The 25,353-nt window shown below is 35.3% G+C and overlaps 1 protein-coding gene and 1 pseudogene across 1 annotated transcript; both read right to left on the bottom strand.

Annotated features, from left to right (window-relative positions):
* Positions 1 to 16,442: 16,442 nt before the first annotated feature.
* LOC146728654 (UDP-galactose:fucoside alpha-3-galactosyltransferase-like) lies at positions 16,443 to 17,318 on the bottom strand. The gene has a single exon (XM_085495711.1). The coding sequence runs from the start codon at positions 17,316 to 17,318 to the stop codon at positions 16,443 to 16,445; it is 876 nt and encodes a 291-aa protein (XP_085351837.1).
* A 1,804-nt stretch (positions 17,319 to 19,122) lies between these two features.
* Positions 19,123 to 25,110, bottom strand: LOC146728653 (uncharacterized; annotated as a pseudogene).
* Between the last annotated feature and the right edge of the window lie 243 nt (positions 25,111 to 25,353).

The following is a 25,353-nucleotide window of genomic DNA, read 5'->3' as shown; positions in this document are numbered from 1 at the left end:
TTATATCTACTATTTATAAACCTTAAATCAAATAATTGTTGTCCATGAATTCAATCAAAACTCTATTGTTGAATATAATATTGGCTAAAGTGAATATAAGAATATGTGTTTTTTCAGCTGCTGACGTCATTTAATTTTTGTTGTATCAAGAATTTATTTTCAATTCACCATAGTTTTTGTAATATACGTTTTTTTTTTATTATTTTTTGCACGTTGTTTGAGTATGGAAGATTTTCTTAAATGAATAACCATATAAGTCATGTGATTATTTTGTTTGGAGTGGACGAGTTTATTTTATCATCGTAAAATTACAAGTAAACCATGCTTTGTAAATGTTCTATGACTAAGTGTTTACAATCAAACACAATGCTGAATAGTTTACGTGCTCCAAAACCATTTACCACTTATTTATTAACATTAAAAATAGAAAAGTAGTGTTTAATATTTCTATGAGAAACATACCCTGTATTTTATCCTAATGTAATTTTAATGTGAATACAATTTTAGTAAGAATTGCTATGTATTACTAATATTTGTTTATTTACGAACTTTAATCTACAGTATTGACCCAGCTAGAAACATGCTCGGGCAATCGAACAGAATGACAAACAAATGGTGCATTCTGCACGTTGTATTTTAGGGCAATATAATGTTGTTAACGACATATATACAGAGGGGTGCTTTTATTTATGCCCTATCTATTTAGGTCATCTTCAACGTAACACGTTGTTCATGGCCCCTATACAGACAAAACATGTTCTAACCCGCATCTGAACAGCCCATATTTCTATTCGCGGAGTACACATTTTTAACCATAGTAGTCGGATTGTTGGACAGGGCGTTATCCATTTCATAGAAATAGACAAACTTATATATGAAAAAAAATAAATGGAGAGTTTTAGGTCTTCCACTTCCACGAGACTATTGTAAATAGCAACTGTTTTACATTGCATTCATGAAAAAGCGCTGGTACCACGGAGGAGTCGACGAGGCTGTGTTCTGATGATACGGCGTATGGCTGTGTAGACATGTCGGTCTAGTTTGTGTGTGACTATATCGATGACATGTTGCGATGACCAGCAAAGTTCCAACTATTGACAAACATATTTTTTGCTGCAACACAGACACAACGATTTGCAATTATGCAGTAATGCATTTGAGTAACAATGATATTTTGCATCAAGACGGGCTGCTCCGTCTGTTTTCTTTGCTTCTTTTCCGAGGATACGTCGTTAGTAACCATTATACTGTACGCACGGATACGATAATCGTGAGCGCTCATTGAAAAAAACGATCACGTAATCAGGTGTTGTCGTCTGCTGAGCAGCTTAAAGGGAAACCGCTCAATCCCTTGGATTGCACCAAAGAATCATGGGACACTATTGTTTATGTTGTTTACAATGTTAATCTATCTTTTGTTATCCATTGTTATTTTAATCCAGAAAGCAAATTTGTTGTAAAATTAATCTTAACTGGAAGGTGCCCCTTTAATAAGCAGCTTATAATACAATACTACGAGGTTATTACGAGGAAACCTCAAAGTATGCACGAAGACAGTACAGCGGACGTCGTACTGTCTGCGTGCATACTTTGAGGTATACTCGTAATAAAATTATTATTATACATCTTATCCTTCCAAGGATACATCATGGGAATGCCGAAATCCAAAAAGTTTAGAACAGAATCAGCGAACTTCATTGTGTGGAGTCCGTTCAAACTCTGGCGGCAGCCATGTTTGTTATTATTATTATAGGACGCTTAATCATTCCATATTTGGAATTCGCATTTCCTTATACGGTAGGACGAAAATACCCGTAAATTACCACAAAATAACTTATGGCATTACGGTGACAGAACCTCGTTCAGCGAGACTGCACTCAAAGTCTGCCAAGTGGTTTTAATTTTTTTAACAAGGTAAAATAATTAATGTACTGGGTATTTTCATGATACCAAATTAGGAAATTCCAAATATAGAACGATTACGCCCATAAGCGTCCTCTAATAATAAAAATCAAACATGGCAGCCCCAAGCGTTTGACAGGACTCCAAACAAAGAAGTTCGCCCAATCTGTTCTTATTGTATTTCGGCATTCCCACGATGTATCCTTGGAACTAGGAACGCTGTGCGTTGGTCGATATTCTCGCTGTACTGTCTTTGTACATACTTTAGGAATCCTCGTAACAATGTCATAGTATTTGAAATAAATTTTCCACATTGTTTTTTTTATATATAAACCATTGAACATACAATTCAAATTATTCAATTTTAGAACATTGAAAAAAGTGTTTATATTTTTGTCATAATACTATTGAATACATATTCAGAGATTTAATGCATTATTACACAGGCTGCTTGAATATAAGCTTATATCGCCATTATTCTCTTCCAGCAAATAAATTATACATAGTATAGATATATTGTCAAAATACACAAAATATGTAACAAACTCAAACGCGAGTTGGCTCAATTTGCAGCAAGTTCTACTAACAATCACACGAAATCGCTGCAAAATTCTAGTGCAGCGTGTTACGTGCATTCTATTACATACCCCTCAGGCTGTGATGTGGAATATGGAATATTTTACATATTTTCTTAGCAACATGGCGGCTATTTTTGTAGCGCTATGTATATGATCATGTTGCCGTTCGCTGGTTATATTTATAGAACAGTAAAATAGATAACGAGGTATAGTTTGAAGCCTTAGATTGTGAAGCCCTAGGTTTGTCTGATACCTGTGACGCAACATATTTTGATAAGACACAGACATTTTAAAGCACCTCTAACGACTTATCAATTGCCCTGTTCACTAGCAGTGACAATAACCATAAATAATTAATATATAACAGGCACACGAACATAGATTAATTACAAGACCTACAAACTATAAGTAAACAATATTACGTATGTTGACGAGAATCAACACTTCATGTCCACTGGCTGTATTGTATCAACACTAGCCAACAAAATGTTAGAAAGTCTCGCTTATAACTTGTATTTCCATTGCTGCAAAATCCTTTTTTCTATCTATCCTAGAACCCTGAAACAACTTAGATCCATGACAATTAACCATGCACATTCCATATTGAAACAATATAAGCTGCACCCACCACAGGCAGAAATATTAAAAGGATGTTGCTGTTCCGATTGTTTGAGACCTGATAGTCAGATTAAGATGGGTTAGCCAGCCAGTGAGAATGAACATGCGTGGATGTCATAGCAATTCTAATTTGCCTGAGAAGCCGTGGCCCAACCTGTCTGGCAGTTTGCGTAGACAGTTAATGTCTTTTCATAACATGCATTGTATCACATGAGCTGTGGCAATGAATACGCAATGAAGAGGCGAAATGACGTCAGGCAAAGCGGGCGTTTGTCGTCTACTTCACAGCCTGTTTTATATCCGATATTTAGGGCATTTCGCAGCACATACACGTTTTTTTTTATCGACAGAATTCATTCATAGATCTCAAATTTCATGTACAGAGTGTCAAAAGCCAGACCTCTGCTCCACTTTTATTTTAATATGCAATGTATTGATGACTGACAACAGCTGGAAGTCACATTATATATAGTGAGAATAGTTACAATGCATTATGGAATGATATGTTTAACACACCCCGTAGTTTAACAAAGAATGGTTTCAAGTCATGTACTACATTCACCACTACTCGACGTCTACTAATGACCTTATTACGTCAAATTGAAAATAAAGCACGAAAACCCGATAGTTTCCGAAAGGTAAAACTAGATCATTTTTAATTCAAGAACGGACCTATTTACTTTGGTACGAGTCAGAATTTGCATCAGAGAGGGGTCCTGGTGCAAAATTATATCCTGTCTTTTGTTTAAGGCCTGAACAGATATGTAACCCGCAATCCACCTGCTAACATTCTCAGGTTTCTTTCAGCTAAAGTGTTTACTTACAATACATGCACTACCACTTATCAACCTGAAATAATTGTTGTCACTGAATCCAATGAAATCTAATTCGTTGAATATAATATTTGCTAAAGTGAATAAAGAAAATGTTCCAACTGCTGACGTCATTTAATTACTTTTGTATCAAGAAGCTATTTTCAATTGATCATAGTTTTCCACGAGAATATTGTAAATAGTAAGTAAGCATTCAGGCAAAATACGAGGCCACGTTCTAATGATATGGCGTCTTGCTGTGTGAACTAAAAATTAACTTAATTAACCAGTCTGATGAAGTTGTTTACGCTGCCTTTATTGATATGAACATCAAGACGCATTTTATATCATTTAACCAGAAGTAGTGAAATACACAAATGATGACGAAAATACTTTGCGGTATGCTCGTAATAACCTTATTACCAGGAATACATCCTTTCCTCCCAGGAATACATCAGGGGAATGCCAAAATACAAAACATTTAGAACAGATTGGGCAGACTTCCTTGTGTGAAGTCCGGTCAAATCCTAGGGGTCATATTTGGAATTCGTATGGACAATGCAAAGTTTGTTATTTCAATTACAATAGTCCGGACTGTCTTAGTATTGAATAAACGTGGTGTGTTGAGTATTCATAAATGGTCGTTGTTGGCGCTTGTATGTCAGTTGCGCAAAGATCGCTCACCAGCAATCACCTATAGATAATTATTAGATAAAAATAACCTCAAAATAATCATTATGGGTTTTGTTGTTTAAATAGTCCGTACAAAACTGGGGAAACGTAAAACATAACCAAGTTACACATATGCATATTCGTGCATTCAACTCAATCACTGATAAGTTAACGTCTGATAACTGGGCTGCACGTGGTGCTGATCAACCAATGAAAAGGCATTATATTGCAATTAATTTGAAACACATAAGATGGTATATTATACTTATTTGGTGACAGCCAATATTAGATATGCAGAACTTCGGTTTGCTAAAATTGTTTGCTCAGAGATATTCGCTATAATAATACAAATGTTCACCAAATAGCGATAAACATACATTTTAGTGAGCCTCAGATCATTGTGAACTTCGCTGAGTTGACAATTATACTTGTTGTGTACTTGCTGGGAAGTCCCCAAATTCTTAAATCAAGATTACAGATATTAAATGATAAGTATCCATCTCAATATTAACGTTTTTATTGTAAAGTATCGATATTTTACATAGAAGGCGAGATTTATGCATATCTAGAATATTTAAAGTAATTCTTTGCAAATAGTGAAATCAATGTTTTTTTTATTGGGCTTCACATTAAAGGTGACATAAGTATGAATTACATTATTACCTGGACTACATCATGTAATATACGGTATCAGGGAAGACCATTTTTGTAATGATTCACTTCTTTATTGTTTTGTTTAGCAATGTAACTTTCAATGTGGTATATTCTTTTCAGAAGTTGAATAAACTGTGTAAAGTTTGGCAATTTGTTTTGCATTTTAGCATAGTAAACATGTTTTCTTACCAGGAGGCAGATAAAATTGATTTGCCAGCTGAATTCTGGATCGCCGAGGATCATACACGGTTTACTAGATGGTGCTTTCAGTTTCAAAGGTCTTCCCAGTGTAAAAAGTAAATCTCTCCAGAGAGCTACGACAAAATTACAGTTACTAAAAAGATGTGCATAATCTTCTATAATTGTTTTCACAAAAAGTGCAGTTGGAAGTAGGACATTTTTGTAGTTCATATTGTGTAAACGCTGGTTTGTGTATAGTATATTGTGCAGTAGCTTGAAGTGGAATTCCCTAGACCTAGTTTCGATAGATAGTTTTATGATCATTTTATACATTTTATTCCATTCTAGTACAACGTTTAAATTCTGTTCTATAGTACTGTCGCTCCTAGGTCTTAAAAGAAATCGACTCACCAGCTCCCGCTTCAGATCCTTCTTTGTCACATTGCTTATTTCCACATCTGTATTTTGTATTTGTACATTTACTTCTACCTGGTCCACATGTGGATTGTGTTTCAGACCCTCCGGAATTGCCTGAATTATTCCTATCCATTTGAGTTTATCTATCGTTGTCATGCCTTTCTGTTCATAGTCTACCCATGGTTTTAATCTTCCATTTTTATACAAGTCTGATATGTATTTAATTCCAATTGCGTTAAATCTTTGCCGATAGAAGGATTTTTCTCCTATTTTAATATTGTGGTTATTCCAGAGAATCTGATCCACCCCATCATATGTTTTACTGTTCACTTCAACCCACACATCAAGACAGTCTGTTATATATTCTGAGAAGTTAACTGGGAGCAGTCTGGTCCTAAAGTTGCAGTTGAAGAGAATCTCTCCTTCTACTTGTTGTAATTTTTTTTGGACAAACCATTTCCAGGGGTGATTGATTTCTTCATTTAGAAGACGTTTAATCCACAGAACTCTTTGTGTTTTCCTAGTAATATACAAATCTGTCATGGATAGCCCTCAACTGCCCACCCCGCCTATCATAGTCTTCCTTGTAATTTTGTCCCTCCCTTCCCATATGAAGTTGTATACAATTGTGTGCACTTCTTTAATTTTGTTTAGAGGTACAAATGTATGGTTCATGATATATATGAAAACTGTGACAGACCTAAAGTTTTAACCACCTGAATTTTTCCCAATAGTGTCAGTTTTCTACATTTCCATAAGTTGAGTATTTTTTTCAAATTTTCAATCGGTTTGGTTATATTTTTCAGGTAAGTATTTTTTTGTTGTACGAAAAGTGTACACCAACTATTTTGATAGGCGTGGTGGGCCATTTCACCCCAAACATATTTTGTTCTCTGTCTTTCTATTTCCGCAACCAGACTGCCTTCGTTTTGTCTACATTGACTTTTAATTGTGAACCCAGCCGGATTAGCTCCAGCAAATCGAAAAGCCTCCCAACCGATTCATAGTTAGATAAGAAGCAGGTCATGTCATCTGCAAATGCTGATTCTTTAATATTTTTCCCCCTGTATGGTGACTCCAGCAATATCTTCATTATCCCGAATTGAAATAAGCAGGGTCTCAAGGACCATAATGAATAAGGCAGGTGATACTGGGTCCCCCTGTCTGACGCCTCTTCGTATTTTGAAATATCCCGTACGATATCCATTGTTCATGACACTACTTTCAATAGTATACAAGGCCTTAATCCAGACAATGAAGTATTCGCCAAAGTAACATTTTTTAGGGTACATTCCAAGTATTTCCAGTTCACCATATCAAAAGCCTTTTCAAAATCAACAGCCAGCAATATGGCTGGTGTATTTTGTTTTTCGGTATACTGGTAAATTTCCTCTATAAGGCGGATAGAGTCCTCCACATTTCGTCCCTTAACAATGGCCCCTTGAGTAGGTCCCACAATATCTGGTAGGACTTTTTCAATACGTTTAGCAAGGCACTTAGATGCGAGTTTAATATCAACGTTCATCAAATGGGCCTTCAATTTTTAATTAATCGCTGGTCTCTGCCTTGTTTTCTATTAGCGTTATTATGCTTTGTCTTTGTGACACTGAGATCTCTCCTGCACGGTTTCCTTCGTTCAAAGATTCCCTTACCAATTTACCAACTATAGGCCAGAATGCCTTGTAGAATTCGGTTGTCAGTCGACGTTTGTTTTTCGGCATTTCAAACAGAACCGCAAAGAGCTTCCCCATAGTTAATGGTCCTTCACATAAAAACTTTTTAGTAGTGCTCAATTGGGGGTACTGTACAATTTAAAAAATCATTTATGTGTTGCTCATTAGTATTAGATTCAGAGTAGAGTCTTGAATAAAAGAGTTTAATCTCTGTCAAAATATCATCTCGGTTTTCGATAGTTTCATTATCCTTTTGTAGTTTGTTAATACTCGATCTTTTTCGTTTATTTTTTTCTAAACTCCTTTCTCGTACCATCCCACACGGGAGCGGATTATCAATCCTTCTGTGATGTAATCATACATTCAAACTTAGTTTCAATTCATTCAAATTTCCATCACTTGGGCCCCTGAACAAATTTTCTCCCATTGGTTTAGTCCATTTTCTAACTTTTCAATTTTTTTCGGCAGATTTTGGCTTAATTTTTGCTATAGTCAATTGTGAATTCTCTGATTCGAAACTTTACATAATCCCACATAAACAGTCTATCCAAATTCTCTCGTGACCACTCCTTACCTTTTTTTCTAGTTGGGTGGCATATTCCTTATCATGCGTCAAGGTCGAGTTAAATTTCCAGTGTGAGGGTCCATGACGCAGTTGTTTAATTTTAAGAGTTAATTTAACAGCAGAGTGGTCAGAGGAGAGTCCAGGGATAATTTCAATTCGATCTACGTTGCTTTGTAAATCATTGGAAATCATGAGATAGTCAAGTCTGCTTTGAATGAGTGTGGGGTGGCGTCTCCGCCAAGTAAATCTTTTTTTTCGTTTTGGTGATGCAGTCTCCAAATGTCCACTAGATCAGATTGCTCCATAATATCCTGCAGTTTTTCTACTGACTGGTGCTATGGTCTCATATTTCCCCCGTCTCTGTCTATGCTTATATCCACTGGAAAATTTAAATCATCCCCCCCAGATTATGTGCTCCATGTCTGTAAATTTTTCTAATAAGAGTCCACCAATTTTGGCTAAATATTTCTTGTGCTCGGATTCTCTGTTAGGGGCATATGTGTTCACTAATAAATATGGGATATCATCAATAACTGATTTGTATAGAATAAATCTCCCCTCTGGGTCCGGAATAAACCTGCTTACTGATATATTGATATTGCTGGCAATCACCATTACTCCCCTACTTGTACCCGTACCGTGAGAGTACCAACACTGTCCCTTGAATTGTGAGGACCAAAAGGGCTCACCAGCCGTTTTACTATGCGTTTCCTGTAGGAATGTAAGATTGACCCTCTTCCTGACTAACCAGCTGGCAAGCTTTTCCCTCTTTTTGGGGTTTCGCAGCCCTCTAGTGTTGAATGTTAAGGTGGAAAAATCCATTCCTTGAGGAGTTTTATATACACAATGCCTTCCCAGGTTTTCAGCCTAATTTTTCCCATTTTTAAAATAACATGTAAAAAGAAACCACAAAGGTGGTTAACAAGAGTATGAAAATAACAAGAGTGGTGAATAACAGAGTGTAACAATACTGCATGATAGATATAAAACAGAGCAGTAACAATGTAATCAGATCACATCAATTTGAACTAACATAACTGGAATGCGAGAAGTTACAAAACACTTTTCAGCAAGATATTTGCCAAAACAAACTCAACCTGTGGGTGGACGGAAGAGTTAGTAATTGTATTAATGGAGATTGTAACAATTAACCATTTACTTATCTGAACTTCAGAAATTCGTGTAAACACAGTCCGCCAATATGATTTGACACATGGTGACCGTCTGTTGGTAAAACATTATATTAAACTGTTCGAGTTCGGAGATTTTCACTTAATGTCACTCGCGCGAATTGCTTTCATCTTGCCGTCTTCCGTTTCCATCATCAATGTGGCAGGTACTTTCCATTGGATATAACTTTTAAAGTTCTTTTCTGGATGTTCCATCTTCTTTTTCTTTCTATATTCCAGTAGTTTCTTTCTCTCTTTTAACACCTCTTTGCTGACGTCGTCATAACATACACACTTTGTCCGTGGAACAGGTTGTTCTTCAATGATGCCGGTGCTGCGTGGAGTATTTTCCTTGCTATGCTAGCATCGAGAAAGGCTACTTTGATCATTCTTGTTTTTCCCGGTTGCCTGAATGTCGGAGCGCGGTGGGCCATTTGAATGGACACGCGTTCGGGAAAGTCCCTAACTTGCATATGGCCGTTTACAAACTTTCTAATAAAATCGGCGCAATTGCCTTCTGGCTTTTCTGCTCCTTCCTCTATGTTATGGAAATTCAAGTTTTTCCGCCTACCTCGGTTTTCTAGCTCGTCACAGTGCTCTTCCGATCTCTTTATTCGTTGCTCCGCTTCATTCAATCTCATTTGCAATTCCTCATGTTCACCCCTGTCCGCCATCTTGTTTTCTGCTTGCTCTATATGGTAACTCACAGAGTCAATCAATTCTTACATGTCTTCAACTTTCTGATGTAGTTCACCGACTTTTGTTACCAGGGGTCTACTTTCACGACTTTCTCTTTGATTTTGAATAGTAGCTTGACTATTATTTCCTCTCTTTCCTCGTGATTCATATGAATAATTTCCGTTAGGTCTCCATCTTCTATCATCTGCTTGTGTTTCTTTGACTTTTCAGTTTGGCGTGTCATCATTTCTTCTACTCTTCTTTTCCCTGTTTCTGTTCCCTGCTGATTGCCTGATGGTTTGTTTTTGCTCTTGCTGCTCATTTTATGTTATTTATTGCCTGGTTCCCGCTATTTATACAGATTTTACAGAGCCGATTTTTCCCCCTCTTTACTCAGATTCGTGCATGCGCCCTCCCGTGAAATCAATGTTTGTAAAATGTCAATGACAGTAACTAGAGTCATGCTTTTCCTCTCAACGATATATGCAATGAAGCCGAATATTCCTGTTTATACATATCTATCATTACTTCAATTTGTGATGTAATTACTGTTTATCATCATGTAGTTATTTTATAATATGTGAGAGATCACTATCAGTATTCTCTACTCTATTCTCTGATGAATTTAATTGTTTAACACATTTACCTTACTTTTTTTTATTAACAGATAATATAAAAGTGCATCACAAACTATAGTTGTAGGTGGCAAAGTATTGGTATTTTTAAATATGCAATGAATGTACGGGCTTATAATAATAGATTAAGAATTACAGCTCACAGTGAAGTAAATTCTTGGTATTTGCCAGCAGTTTGTGCTTGCCTTTTTTTACTAGAGTCTTATTTTTCAATTCTCGTAAGAAGCCATTAAAACTAATATGAAAAGAACGGTTTCTGAAATATTTTTGCTTATATATGTAAAATACAGTAATTCATAGTGAAATTATCTATATTAAGTGGTATGAATCCAAACATTACATTTTTACAAGATAATGGTAAATAATCTGATATAGCTACCTCATACCAGCGTGTTAAATCACTCCAAAAACAGTTTACTATATTACACTGGAATAGGAAGTGACATAATATGTCGACCTTGTCACAATCATTACATAAATCAGTATCTATTATACTCCATTTTTGTAACCTAGTGTTACATGGAAAGATTCTATGGAGTATTTTATATTGAAAAGCCTGAAGTTTAGTTTCACTGGTAATATTGAATGACATATTAAAATATTGTACCCACTGATCATTTTGAATGTCCTCAAAGATTGCTGACCATTTCTAATATACCTGGCACTTCAAGAGTATGCATAAATGGATTGTAATATTGTTTGCAAGATAGTACATTACAAGTTATTGTATTGCAGGTACGTGACCTCTGACCTTCATACAATATTTTCTTCCATGGAGATGGGATGGCCGCCTTTATTGTTAAATAATTTAAAAATTTGAATGAACTTATATTGAATTTATTTAATAACATATCTATATTTCAAAAACATTTTTCATTAAAGATGTCTTTTACGTAAAGAATGCGTGCTCTAAACTAATTTATAAAAAATAAAGTATTTTTTGCACTTGTAACATGGATATTATACCACAGAATGTCATGCTTTGTCATTGGATCTTCAGCAGATAACTTTGAGTAACATTCAATTTTTTTATAAAATTGGGGGTATTGTGGTTGGAATGGCAGATAAATGAAATTTTCCAAGAAAAAAAATCACATATAGAACATACATTAAAATAACTTTCTGGAATTAATCTCGAACTGGCTACAGTTGGATTAATAAATTGTTAATCCAGTTACATTTCAAGGAATTCATGTAACACCAAGTATCCAGCAAGTTTAGACCACCACACTCTATCTTTCTCGTGATCACATTTCTTTTTATTTTACCATTTTTTCCAGACCAAATAATTTTTAAATTAGTGTCTGCATTTGGTTAATGACCCATTCTGGTGTATAAAGAACCGAACTAATGTACGAGATCTGGGAAATGGCGAGAGATTTGGTAATGGTTATTTTACCAAATAAAGATAGATCCCTTCGCTGCCAGATATTTAAGATACTTTTCAGACTGGTGACTGCGTCCATTTTTAGCGAAATGGCTTTTTTCCAGAAAGCGATACTGTCCTATATCGCGAAGAACGCTCGAATAAACATCATGTGTGTCATTGTAAACGTATTCATTGGACACCATTATTAAAGACCAAATAAGCTTATAGGCAATGTACGTGTTTGAATAATGCCCTTAGTAAAATAGGAATGAATAAACCCAAACAATTGAAGTAAATAATTATTCTCCTCCCTTTGGTCGTTTGGACAATGGAGTGTTTGAGTACACTACAGTTATACTGCAGTGTCAAAGAAATGCATTACGTGCAATTCCATGTATGTCTAGGTATGTCAGTCAAGGTTAAAATGTATACTAATTGTGTCCATGTTCTCTCTATAACGATGCCATAAGTAAGCAGTCAAAATTGAAAAAAAGATCACTTACTTATTTTGTTCGCACCAGCGTTTCATATATATGTGAAGTAAATAATTGTGCCATTGATAATTTGCAAAATGGTCCTGAGCCGCAAATAAGCATTTCTGTGCTAATCATATTATTCTCTCATTTGTATACTCTTCAATTCATTCATGTTTTTACACATTTTATTTATTTAATGTTCCCAACACAGATTATAACATTGTAGACTACAAAATGAAAAATCCGCTATGGCAGAAAGATTGTGATTATAGAATAATAGAACAGCAAAATTAAAAAGAAATTAAAACAGACACATTTTAAAACAAACAACACGAGATATCAGGTAAAACATAATTCTTGGTGTTTCCTCCCAAACATGTAGTTGAAATATTAAAAAATCAGAATATAGTTGTAAAGGAATTTCGAAACGATCTATTGCTATGTCATGTCATGTGACTTTAAAATTAAAGTTAGGACGAGAATACCATTTACAGATTTAAAAATACTAAATTAAAATAAATACGTCGATGGGAAAGTTAATGAAGAGTGTAATTCAGTACAGTGTAAGCATCATATTTACGCTAATTAAGATCGTTCACGCAATTTGTCTGGACCGATTCAAATCTTTCCCAAATTAATTTACAGTTGTTGTTCTAATTACCCGGAAAATATTGCAACAACGCCCTCAACGTGCGTGATGAAAGTCCTTTTCTATTTAATTACTCTTCTTACACAGAATGTTAGTTAACCAGTCTTACGTTTTATTGATATACACATTTTATACCATAAAGTAATAAAATACACAAATGATGACTTTTCTTATATGTTATTTGGAGCAATACACTAACTACAGATAAATGTGTACTAATTATTATATTTGTTTAATACCTAATAATTGCAAATAATTGTTTTTATGTATAAACCATTGGACATACAATTTAAATTATTGAATTCAATTGTAGTAGAATTAAAAAAACAGTGTTTATATTTTTGTCCTAACATTGTTGAATACCTATTCGGAGATTTAATGCATTATTTGTAAATAAATACAGAAAGTTAAATAATCATTGAGGCTTTTGTTGTTTAAATTACCCGTACAAAACAAGGGAAACAGGAGACATAGGCGAGGTACACATATTCACATATTCGTGTATTGAACTTAAACACTAATCAGTTAACGTCTGATAACAGGGCTGCACGTGGTGCCGATTAACCAATGAGAAAGTGTTATATTGCAAATAATTAGAAACATATAATATGGTATATTATCCTTATTTGGTGACAGTCGATACTACATATGCGTAACTGCACATCGTTAATATTATATACATCAGTATATGAACATTCGACACGGTACTGTAATGCTCTGACTCTCATATTCATGTCACTAAATGCTCGAGTTATTCACTAACTTTAACAGTAAAACCAGTATCGAACATTTCGCCTATTTCTTCTGACTGGGTTTTCTAGATTTTGACATTACTTTTTTTAAGAAGTCGCCCTCGACATTGCTTCAGTAGAGAATGAGCACTTCAAATTGCTGAAACTGTACGCCAGAGATATTCGGTATAATAATACAAATGTTCACCAAATAGCAGTGGCCATACATTTTAGTGAGACTCAGAGCACATTGTCAACTTCGTCATGTTGACAATTAAACTTGTTGTGTATTCGTTACCGACAAAACTGGGAAGTCCCCTCTAATTTCTTAAGTCGAGATTACAGATATTAAATGATACGTCCCCATCTCAAGATTAACGTTTGTATTCAATGTATTGATATTTTACATAGAAGACGAGATTTATGCAAATCTAGAATGTTCAAGTGAATACTTGCAATAATGAAATCAATGTTTCACTATGATATGTGCAATGAGGTCTAATGTTCGGGTATTTGTACATGTCTATAATTATTTCAATTTGTGATGTAAATGCTGTTGATCATCATGTAGTTATGTGAGAGATCACAGCAGTATTCTCTGCTTTTGATGAATTTAATTGTTTAACACATTTACTTATTTATTTACACTGCTTTGTTAGAAACTGGCGCTCAATGGGTTTAATTGATAATAATTAACATGCCAAAATGACATAGAATTTTCTGTTACTAATTCTATAACTACGACATTCAGTTCTGATCGCCAACCGAGTATCCCATCGTATGCAGCTTGGTCAGTAGTAATTGACGGCTGTTAAAACAGTCCCGTGTTAAATTGCAGGTGGAAATTAAGCACAAAATCATCGTCATACTTCAGCTGCCCCGTCTGTTTTCTTCGCCTCTCTACCAAGGATACGTACTACACGCACTGTTCAGATAATCATGAGCGCTCATTAAAAAAAAAACGATTGCGTAATCAGGTGTTGTCGTCTGCTGTACTCTGGTGCTCCCTGCATTTGCCACAATCACTCCCATTGTTGTGCGATAAAAGGGTTGGGCGTTGTATTGATCGACCAACAAAAACGCCGAATGAGCAACTTACGGTACAATAATAATCAACAATCTCGTGTTTACCTCGTCGAGCGTGACTGCACTCTAAATTAGTCTGCCAAGTAGTTTTAAATTGTAAACAAGTTGTGATAATTGCCTCAAAGGTTAGAATCTTACCTTGTTCATGAACGAATCATCAAATATCCTAGAAACATATATAATTAGAAACATATGGTATATTATCCTTATTTGGTGACAGCCGATACTACATATGCGTAACTGCACATCGTTAATATTACATACATCAGTATATGAACATTCAACACGGTACTGTAATGCTCTGACACTCATATTCATGTCATCACAAATTGCTCGAGTTATTCACTAACTTTAACAGTAAAACCAGCATCGAACATTTCTGCCTATTTCTGCTGACATAGTTATTTTATAATATATGAGAGATCACATCAGTATTTCCTACTTTTGATGAATTTAATTGTTTACCACATTTACTTGTTTATTTTTAATTATTGTGTGAGTGAATTTACACTGCTTTGTTAGAAACTGGCACTTAATGGGTTTAATTGTTTATGTAAAGACGGTTCATTTCTGTACCACATAATCAATATAATTATCAATACTGTCCTGTTCTGTTGATGATGATTAGTGAGCTTGTATTTATTCCTTTTTATTCCCAAAACGAGCACATCTTCTTCTACATCTTCGAAAATAGTCTTAGTTTCCCCTGGAAATTTCAACACCAGTCCCTATCTGATTTTCCCGAAATGTACCAAATGCTTCAGCTTGTTTTATTCATCCATTCCTTGTATTACATTCTATTAATTGTATCCTTGTCTTTCCATAATTACACGACATTTTGCGATATTCGTTTTAGGTAATTGGCTGTGGGTTGACGAGAAACAAGTCTACCTGCAGTGGCGAGACGTTTGCCGTGATCACGAGTTCCAATCCTCATTTGCCTGTACATGTAATTCAAATTGCACACAGTGACTGTCTCTGCTCGTAAACAGAGTTGTCCCTCGGGAACATTCTTAACTGTGTAAGGTCGTATTAAACCATGAATTATAGGTTTATTTGTATACAATCCATGGTTGGCTAATTTCCAAATTGAAACAAATTACACAGCATTTTGAGCTTCGAATTCTTCAACGTTTGTGGTGTTATATTGTAACTTGTTTCAATGTTTGTTCATATCAAAAAATGAACGTTTACACCATTTAACAGGTTGGCCCAACTTGAACAGAAGGCCAAATACCAATCATCCCACTACATACAAGTATGATAATGAAGGTTAGACTGATGCGCATTTGATTAGTGGCCCTAAAAAACATCAAGCATTTTTTGTATCAGAAAATAAGGACGTCCTTATTAATTCAGTTGCATGATATCGGTGATAACAACTTTATTGTATACAGTGGGTAGCATTTACAAGTTACCGTGCCTTATTTAAGCTTGGTATACTTGGTAATTATCTTAAGAAATACAATTTTAATTTTTTCGATACATGATTAGAAACGTACATTGTTTGTCAGTATATTATGTAGAACGCTTTTCGCAAAAATGGAATCACAAATTATACATTATATATACTAACAATCATAGTAATTTAGAATTTAAGCGTTGACATGCATCAGGTAAACACTGTGTTGTGTTTTTTGACAAAAACCAGTGTCCCCACTTCTGGGCTCTTCTTATTTTGTTCTCATTACCAGTAACATAGTTGTTTTGCAAAACAACTGGACTGATGTTTTGCTGCATATCTTCACTATGGTACCACTGCCCACTGACAAATCTGTCTCTGGAAAGATAAGTCAATCTGATGGGGTCCTCACGAATAGCAATGTTGGATAATATTACTTGTTCTGAACCTCGAAAATGAATGTTCTGTTGTCCTTGTTTGAACTTGCTCATACGTTTACCTAGCCTTGTGGATAGTGTATTCCAGACTCGTTGTGTTGCCCTTGTTGCATTGAGGTAAAGAAAACCAGCACAGAATTCTGATTCATCAGCGTAATTTGCGACATTTACGTGCATATCTGAGGGAGTTGGCTTTTCACGAAACAGATGAAGTGGGTTTTTAAACCACACAGCGTCACCTTCGGTTATTAATATGCTAATATTACTCGTCAACAACCTATTAATCATCCTTACACGGAACAGTCCAAATTGATAATAATTGACACGCCCATATGACATAGGATCTTCTGTTCCGAATTCTATAAGCCTGACATTCAGCTCAGGTCGCCAATCAAGTAATCCATCGTATGCAGCTTGGTCAGTAGTAATAAACACCGTTTGCTCTAATACGTCATCAAAACAATCCACGTTGCAAATCCAACTTTTTGTCATATTCAAGTAAGCATGGTTCAAAAACTGCAGAGCGACAAAACCATAATGTTTCTGTATATCTGAGCTTATTCTAACTAAATCTGTTTTCATCACACTTGATCCAGCCTGTACGGATACATTCATGTCTGTGAATGTATCACTATTTGAATAATGTTCCTGGACTCGCGCGTGCGTATTCGGCACCAGACTATCCAAACCAGATGCAGTCTTAAAACGATTGTTAAATATCCAATCCCTGTTATAGTTTCTTATTGAGAAAATGATCAATGCTACGATGACTGCAACACACAGAGAACGCGATATTATTTTCAGTGCGTTTTGGGACATCATATTGCAATGTATAATTAATACAGCTTCAGCCTTATAATATCCACCATATGGTGCATTTAATGAAACTATGTGAAACGTATAATAAATTCAATAATAAATGAATGAAAACATTGTTTAAATATTATTTTCCTTAATGACCAAAATGGAGAACAAGCAGAATAAATTATTTTAATAATTACATATTTTAGTAAAGCATCGACTACCATAACCTATACATATGCAACGTTTTACGAGTGATCATTCCCTTACAAATTATATTCGAACTAATTAAATCAACCTGATTTAGACCCGAAAATGGAGTAGAATTTTGTTAGTGAATATATCTAACTGTCATTGGCAACCATTTAATATATATATATTTTCATTTAAAATTGATACTTAATTTAATTTTATGGCTCATTATCAAAGCGACAGCTGGAGTGAGGCTGTTGTAATTTGTTTGTGTGCAAACATATTAATAACTAATAATGGTATTAGCAGCTTTCAACTGATCCATATTCTAATCCAAGTAAAGGGCCAGTTGTACAGGTGGAGGGTCAATTCTACAATGTTTTTATCTTCGCATTAGAACATTCTATCCTGGTTGTTAAAAACATATGGTTCCCAAGGCTGTACTGTTTTACCAGTAAGCCTGTGAGATGTTTCTGTACTATAGTTCTGTTGGTATTATACACTATAGTAAACTACACATTGCAGTGTCCATACGATTTTGGCAACGTCGAGATTGTGGTGGAACAAGACACGACTCACATTGGTTCCATTTACTAAAGCTGGCCCAGGCTTATACTAGAGATATAGCTAATTCTCTAGCGCCCCATATAAAAAGTAAAACCTGGCTCGTCACAAGAGCCCAGCAAGAGGTTGGCTGAGAACAACTTTCCAGGACTGTGTTCTGAGTGAGACTAACTTGAATTTGCTTTCAGTGCTCATTACGAGGAAACAGAAACACGGGAATTTGAATAATAACAGCACAGCTGGGCGACCTGTCCTCAATTTAACCCCTGTCATACCTAACTTGTTCTTTGTTTAAAACAATATCATCTAAGGCAGTGTGCACTGCAGGTATCTTATTGCGCATACTAGTTTATAATGTGACGTGCAACATTAATTAAGCAACATTCTTAACTATATGGCAAGAATAGTTATACACTCAAGGGTTTGCAATAAAAACAACAATACAATTGAAAAATATATGATATTTCAAATATTTATAGATTATTTATAATTGTGGCCATCTTGAATTTGCAATGTCAACGAAACAATGTTATTTTAATGACATGATATTCAAACTGAGACAACAGGGCAACAATTGTAATTGTGGATCCCCATCTTTTAAGTGAGTTTGAAAAAACTGACGAAGCAAATGTTTATCAAACGAGCGCATTCAAATTTTACTAAAATTTCTGGTCTATAAATGTAAGTGATCGGGCTCTTTGACTATAGTGAATTGAAATCAAAGATGTTACTCGCTGGTTGCCTTTATTTCATTCGGGCATCTAGTATTTTTACGAACGCTTCTGACATAGCAATTAGAAGGTGAGAAAAAAATCGCAGCATATTTATTGTGACAGATGGTAACAGGTAATATTTGATAACATTAAGGTGACACATGGTAGACATTTCCGTTGCTTTATTCAGTTTTAACAGACACATATCTTTTAAATTTATGTTGTTGTTTTTCCGAGCAACATTTTCGGGCATTGAAGATTCCGCTGTCACTCCATAAGTATATATAGCGTTTGATGATAATGCGTTTCTTAAATATTTTAAAATTGTTCTTTTAAATTCTCGGAAGACGATCATGTGCCTTATTCCTCAGAACTTGTCTCAAACTGTTATGTAGGTCACGCGACAATAAACATACACTTGTCAAGTTATAATACTTTTATAAGAAGAAACCCACAAATGGTGTGTTCTAATACAAGGCTCATACAATGTTGTGGAGTGTGGACTTTTAGACTGTATGATATTTCGAGATTAACTTGATTAGGTTGTGCATATATTTCAGTATGCAAATCCTAGGAGATCTATGTATTCTAAAAACTCAAAACTTGTGCACATGTGTACTGCATGTTCGCAATGCGTAATAAATGTCCAATATTTTTTATAGGATATTCCATTGATAAATGGGGGCATTGAACCCCTTTTACCTTTCGCATGTCGTGCACAATTGGTGGTAGGACTCGCCTATTGCCTTTAAAAGTATCACAATTTCCCCAAATATCACATATATAGTGTAGTTTCAGTCAGATAATAATAACCTTGTATTTCGACACATCTGCGTATCTGCATCTTCCCCGCGATAAATTGTCTCTAAATCAAACCTAAAAACCCTAATATGAGGCGATTACACAACGCTCAGACACAGACCTCTGATATAGTTGCAATACGATGTCTCAAAACATGTTAAATATATCAACTCGTTTTGTATTATGTCTGTGTATTACATTTCTGACGTTGGCTGGGTTCCTGTATGGATACTTCTTTTGGTGGAACATTCGACTACCTACGATAGACTCGATTCATCCGAGAACGTGGTTGTACCTGCTGCGGACGGAGTCAATACAAGTGCCGAGAAATTACTTGAAATCACTACGGCTATACAGAAACGTTATGGCTTTATCGTTGTGCAGTTTTTGAACCATGCTTACTTGGATATGGCAAAGAGTTGGATTTGCAACGTGGATTGTTTTGATGACGTATTAGAGCAAACTGTGTTTATTACTACTGACCAAGCTGCATATGATGGATTACTTGGTTGGCGGACAGAATTGAATGTGTTGCTTATAGAATTTGGAACAACAAATCCTATGTCATACGGACATGTCAATTATTATCAATATGGACTATTCCGTGTAAAGACAAATGGTATGTTGTTGACAAGAAATATTAGTGTATTAATAACTGAATTGGACGCTGTGTGGTTTGAAAACCCTCTTCAATATTTTCCTAGACTGACACCTCCATCAGATATGCACGTCAATGTCGCAAATTACGGTAAAGGAGATGGTTTTTGTGCTGGTTTCTTGTTTCTCAATGCAACGATACAACGAGGGTAGAATACACTCTCCATAAGACTAAGTAAACATATTGGCACGTTTAAAGACGGACAACAGAAAATTGGTACTAATAAAGGTTCGGAACAAGTAATGTTATCGCACATCGCAATTCGTTAGGATCCAATAAGACTGAACTATCTACCCAAAGACAAATTTGTCAGTGGCAATAGTATCTAAAGGTAAAAATGCAACACAACCTCACTCCAGTTGTTATTGGCATCGAAAACAAAATCAGAAGAGCTCAAAAATGGGGGCACTGGTTTTTGTCACGTGATACGGTGCATTGTATCGCCAACGCCTGTCAAAATTTAACCTTGAAATGGCATTAGATATGGGGATGAAATCATTGTAATTGTGTTTGTATTGTAAATATGGTAATTTAGTTATTGTGATTGTGTTCCCATGTATGTTCGATATCTAAAAACCACTACGCATGGATGATTGTGGCATAGACAACATCACACGAGTGAATGAATACGACGATGCAGACGGTAATAGTGTTTATAATAATTTATATATACAACGCATATGAGCGTCTCCATTAAATGATTCGATTTTGTCTCATATAAAGTGGCGCACACGTTTGGCTGTGCATCGCCCTAAAAAAGGATTTCGTTATGACAATCCGTTTACTTCATAAATTGTGATGTCGTATATTTGTTCAAGATTTAGTGATATCCTCGGAAATAACTTTTTTTTGACAATGATTCAACGGACAGTCAAATGCATGTTTTCAGCAAGGATTCAAAAATATCATTTTTCACCATAACACCAAGTATCAAAGCATTCAGGCTTGTGGTGTTCAAGAAGAGGTCAAAAAAGTAAAACGTTGACACAGACGACTGACGACACACGAAGACGGACAATCACTCATATGATAAGCTCCACTCGACAAAGTTGACAGCGGAGTTAAAGATATGAAAAGCAATTGAAAAGTGGGTGGGTTGGCATATATATTTGACCTAAGTCATTGCATATTGACGCCGCAGTTAAATTTAGAGAAATGTATGTAAAAATTTTGGAAAAAGCCCCACTTATCAGACGAATATACCACTATTAAAGAGTATAATGATGAAAAAACTGCTTACAAAGTTGTGAAAAGTGATTGCAAAGTTAGCAAATTTACATGGAAATGCGACCTATGTTGTCATACAATCGAGATCCATCGTTAAAAGTTCGCAAAAGTGAATAAATATGTCGTAAATAGCCGTTCTATTGTTAAGATCTATCGAGCGTCGATAGTACTTGCATGGGAGACAATCTGAGCAATTACACACGCCACCACAGTACGCGTGGAGCGCCCTCTAGGGACCATGTAAACTCCCATTTGCGTACCGAAGGAAATGTCATTATCTCAATGCTGGAAAGGAAAGAAGTGAAAATGAATGGATAGATGGATAGGAAGATAGTGTTATTCAAGTGTGATTCTCGAGTTTTTTTTAGTGTTATTCTTGAATTTGCATGTCAACAATAGAATGGTCTATGCTTCAGCAATTTAATGAAGACATTAAATAGTATACTTTGTTGCTATGCTATGCTATCTTACACAATGTGACCAATCAAGTTAACAGGTTATACTGTGACCGCCGCAGGTCATGTAGGCTCTGATTAGGTGTATATAATGCTATATGGTTCGTTGTTTAGCCGGTACCACTACTGCGACAGCCCGGCGCGACGATATGTCTGAACACAAACATGGGCGATTTCAAACCTGTTTTTTTTAATATTCTGACTTTTACTTGGTTGTATTTTGTATATACCAGTCAGACTCTGACAACAAGTAAGTAAACGGGCCGGGACTCTGAAGACCCCCGAGAAAGCGTCATTGTACAACATTTAATGAACGAAATTTACATTACAATCTCATGCTTCTGAACAATCCGATATTTATAATGGATAACAAAGTATACAAGTACTGTCTACGATATACTGCAAAGTGGAAACAATATACTTATTTAACCGTTGTCGATTTTTGTACAAAATTCCAAGAACACAAAACAAACAACTGTCAACAATCGACAAAAAAATAAAACAAAAACTGCCGAGTACATTACACAGTCACTGTAGTCACACCAGTAAGAAAAAGATACTGTGGAACTCATGGCAAATGTAAATACAGAATAAACGTCAGTCATTATAATATTTATTTAAAAAAATTGCTATTATTGCTGTTATTAACAGAAGCGTTTATCCACCAATAACTGAAATACATCCACTATGTTATGACTAGCATCACATGGCTAGCATAACATGTGAGAACAAGTATATGTCTTACACCTCTTTTAAAGTCATGTTTGATTTTCAGGAAGTTAAATAGAATTACCCCAATTGATAATATTATAGTGTAATTCCATATAATAACGCGGCCAATATATTATAATAGTTGGTGCTTCTGTTGTGAGATGCGTCACTGATTTCACATTACACATATACCTGACTTCATTGGTACATATAATGTAACTAGGATACTCGATTACTGTACCATTTATTTGTTGTGGCCTTGTTTTGATACTTTTATATTTTTTATTATTTAAACTCATCCATATAATGAATAGAAATATTTTCAAGTTGAAATACAATTTAATAAAAAATAATAATTATACCACAGTGTATCAAATAGGCATTCCGAAAAGCTTTCTATGTTTATACAATTTTTAATCAAACAAGTGTTTGCTTTTTTGTTTTAAAGTAATTCTCTTTTTGTTCTAGGTAAATTTTCTTTGCATCTTCATAAAGCTTCAAGTCCCATTTATTTCGTGTACGTAGTTCATTCAATTCGTATTCTGTAAGGATTTCACTGTGGGTATTAGCGTTGACATGAACAGTGTCATTTTGCTGTGCTATACCAAATATATGACTTAGCATTTCTTGAGAGGTTTTAAAGTCCTCTGTCAGGCCAATAAACGCCATATTGGTTTCTATGTTTCTCTTAGCAACAAGATAGTGTTTCTCTTCTACATCAGGTATTTCATATGCTTCAGATAAATGCACTGCTCCATGTCCGTCTTCAAATGTATCATCAATTGTGGGATTATCACCAAACTGTAAAAGTCGTACCATATTATTACTCATATCTTGTAGATGCACTCTTTCAGTACGTTTTAAGAAATCTGTGAGTGAAGAGGTTCTCTGCAAGAACTTTGTACAAATTGGATGGGTACGTCCGCAATGCGTTTTCTTCAGATAATAGTAGCTTGAAACAAGCTTCGCAATTGGCTCACGAAACCATGTGACATATGCAACTGGTCTGTATTTGAACACGTAGTCATGGATACCATATGTACGTTTCGAATAGTAAACAGTTTGTGAAGAATCATTCCTAGAGTTAACACCCTCATTGTATAGTTCACTGCAATGACCAACTAAACTTTTTCTCAGAACCCCCTCCTTCGGTGTGATTTGCAATAGTATCTTCTCAACTGATGTTCCACCAGCTTTTGGCAGATGCGTAAAAATAACATTTGCTTCACGATATTGACTGTGTGCTGATTCATTATAACTCAAATAGAAATTTGGAAGAGGTTTTCTACCGGCATCAGAAGTATTGTAGATATCTCGAAGTTCTTTATTCAGCCTCTTGCACACACCCTTATCACCTGTCACTAATAATTTCATTGACGTCGAGGTGTGTCTATGTGACTGGCCTGTGGTTATTGATTCATTGGCATAGTGACTGGTAATATTGGAGACCTTAACTGTGTGATTTGATAATTGTTTATCAGTATTGTTCTGAATGTTCATGATTGGGAAGACTGCCGTACTGTGTACTTCATATGCCGTCTGTACTTGAGTGGACTTAACTGTAACATACCAATATACCATGGATAAACAGGCTATTATATTACATAGCAACATACTGTACATAATTCTGGCAGATTTCATGGTGAATGTCACAGAGATACCTGTTTGTGAAACACAAACATATAATATTAATACTCGACATACTCTACGAGAAATTGTTTTAAATTGAAATGTATTAATGGTTCATGGTGAAAAACAATGTAACTATTTTGTTACAAAAGTTCAAAACCAATTTTTACTTTGCAATATAATATTCGAAACCTTTGCTGGACATTCCGTGTACTCTGATATGTGACCTCTGGGTATATAACAATGTAAGTAGATTATTACAGAAATCAGATATAGCGTTGAAGAAGCATTAATGATAATAACTTAGGTTGTGATATTTTATCATTTTGTTTTAATGTTTTAGTCTACCTAAACTTATTAAACTTACCCCTTATTAAAGCGGGGTGTCGTCACTTACGCATGCGCCAGGTGGCCATAGCGTGTCATTGTTTACAAACAAGCGTCTACCCATGAGCCTTTGCGTTCTTAGCGTGTGTTATCATTGCCTGGGACTCAATTCCCGCGCGTGCGCAGGTGACCACCCTCCTGCGTTACGCTTAGCTTAGTGTTGTTTTACTTTGCTATGTTTTGCTTAGCGTTCCTTTGCTTTATATCACCTAACTTTGCCTCAATGCATCTTTTCCTGACTTTGTGTTACCCACTGGCAAGAAACTCATTTTGGAACAATATATATCAATGACTGAAACGGAAAAAATATGATTATTCAAGGCCAGGAAAGCGCAATAACTCACCACCCCCCAGTAATATACGTTCCAATTCATATATCTAAGTCCAGTCAGGCCTTCCAAGATCAATCAATTTTAGTCGGCAAGGTTCATCCACATTAGTTACACCCCAAGTAAATAGTGAACTGACATCAAAGCACTCAATTATAGGGATTGGTCTCGGTGAGCTAGCTT

Source organism: Saccoglossus kowalevskii, chromosome 22, assembly GCF_978046115.1.
Source record: "Saccoglossus kowalevskii chromosome 22, keSacKowa6.1, whole genome shotgun sequence".
Lineage (NCBI taxonomy): Eukaryota > Metazoa > Hemichordata > Enteropneusta > Harrimaniidae > Saccoglossus > Saccoglossus kowalevskii.
The sequence above is the reverse complement of the archived record's forward strand: the minus strand, read 5'-3'. Positions and strand labels throughout refer to the sequence as shown.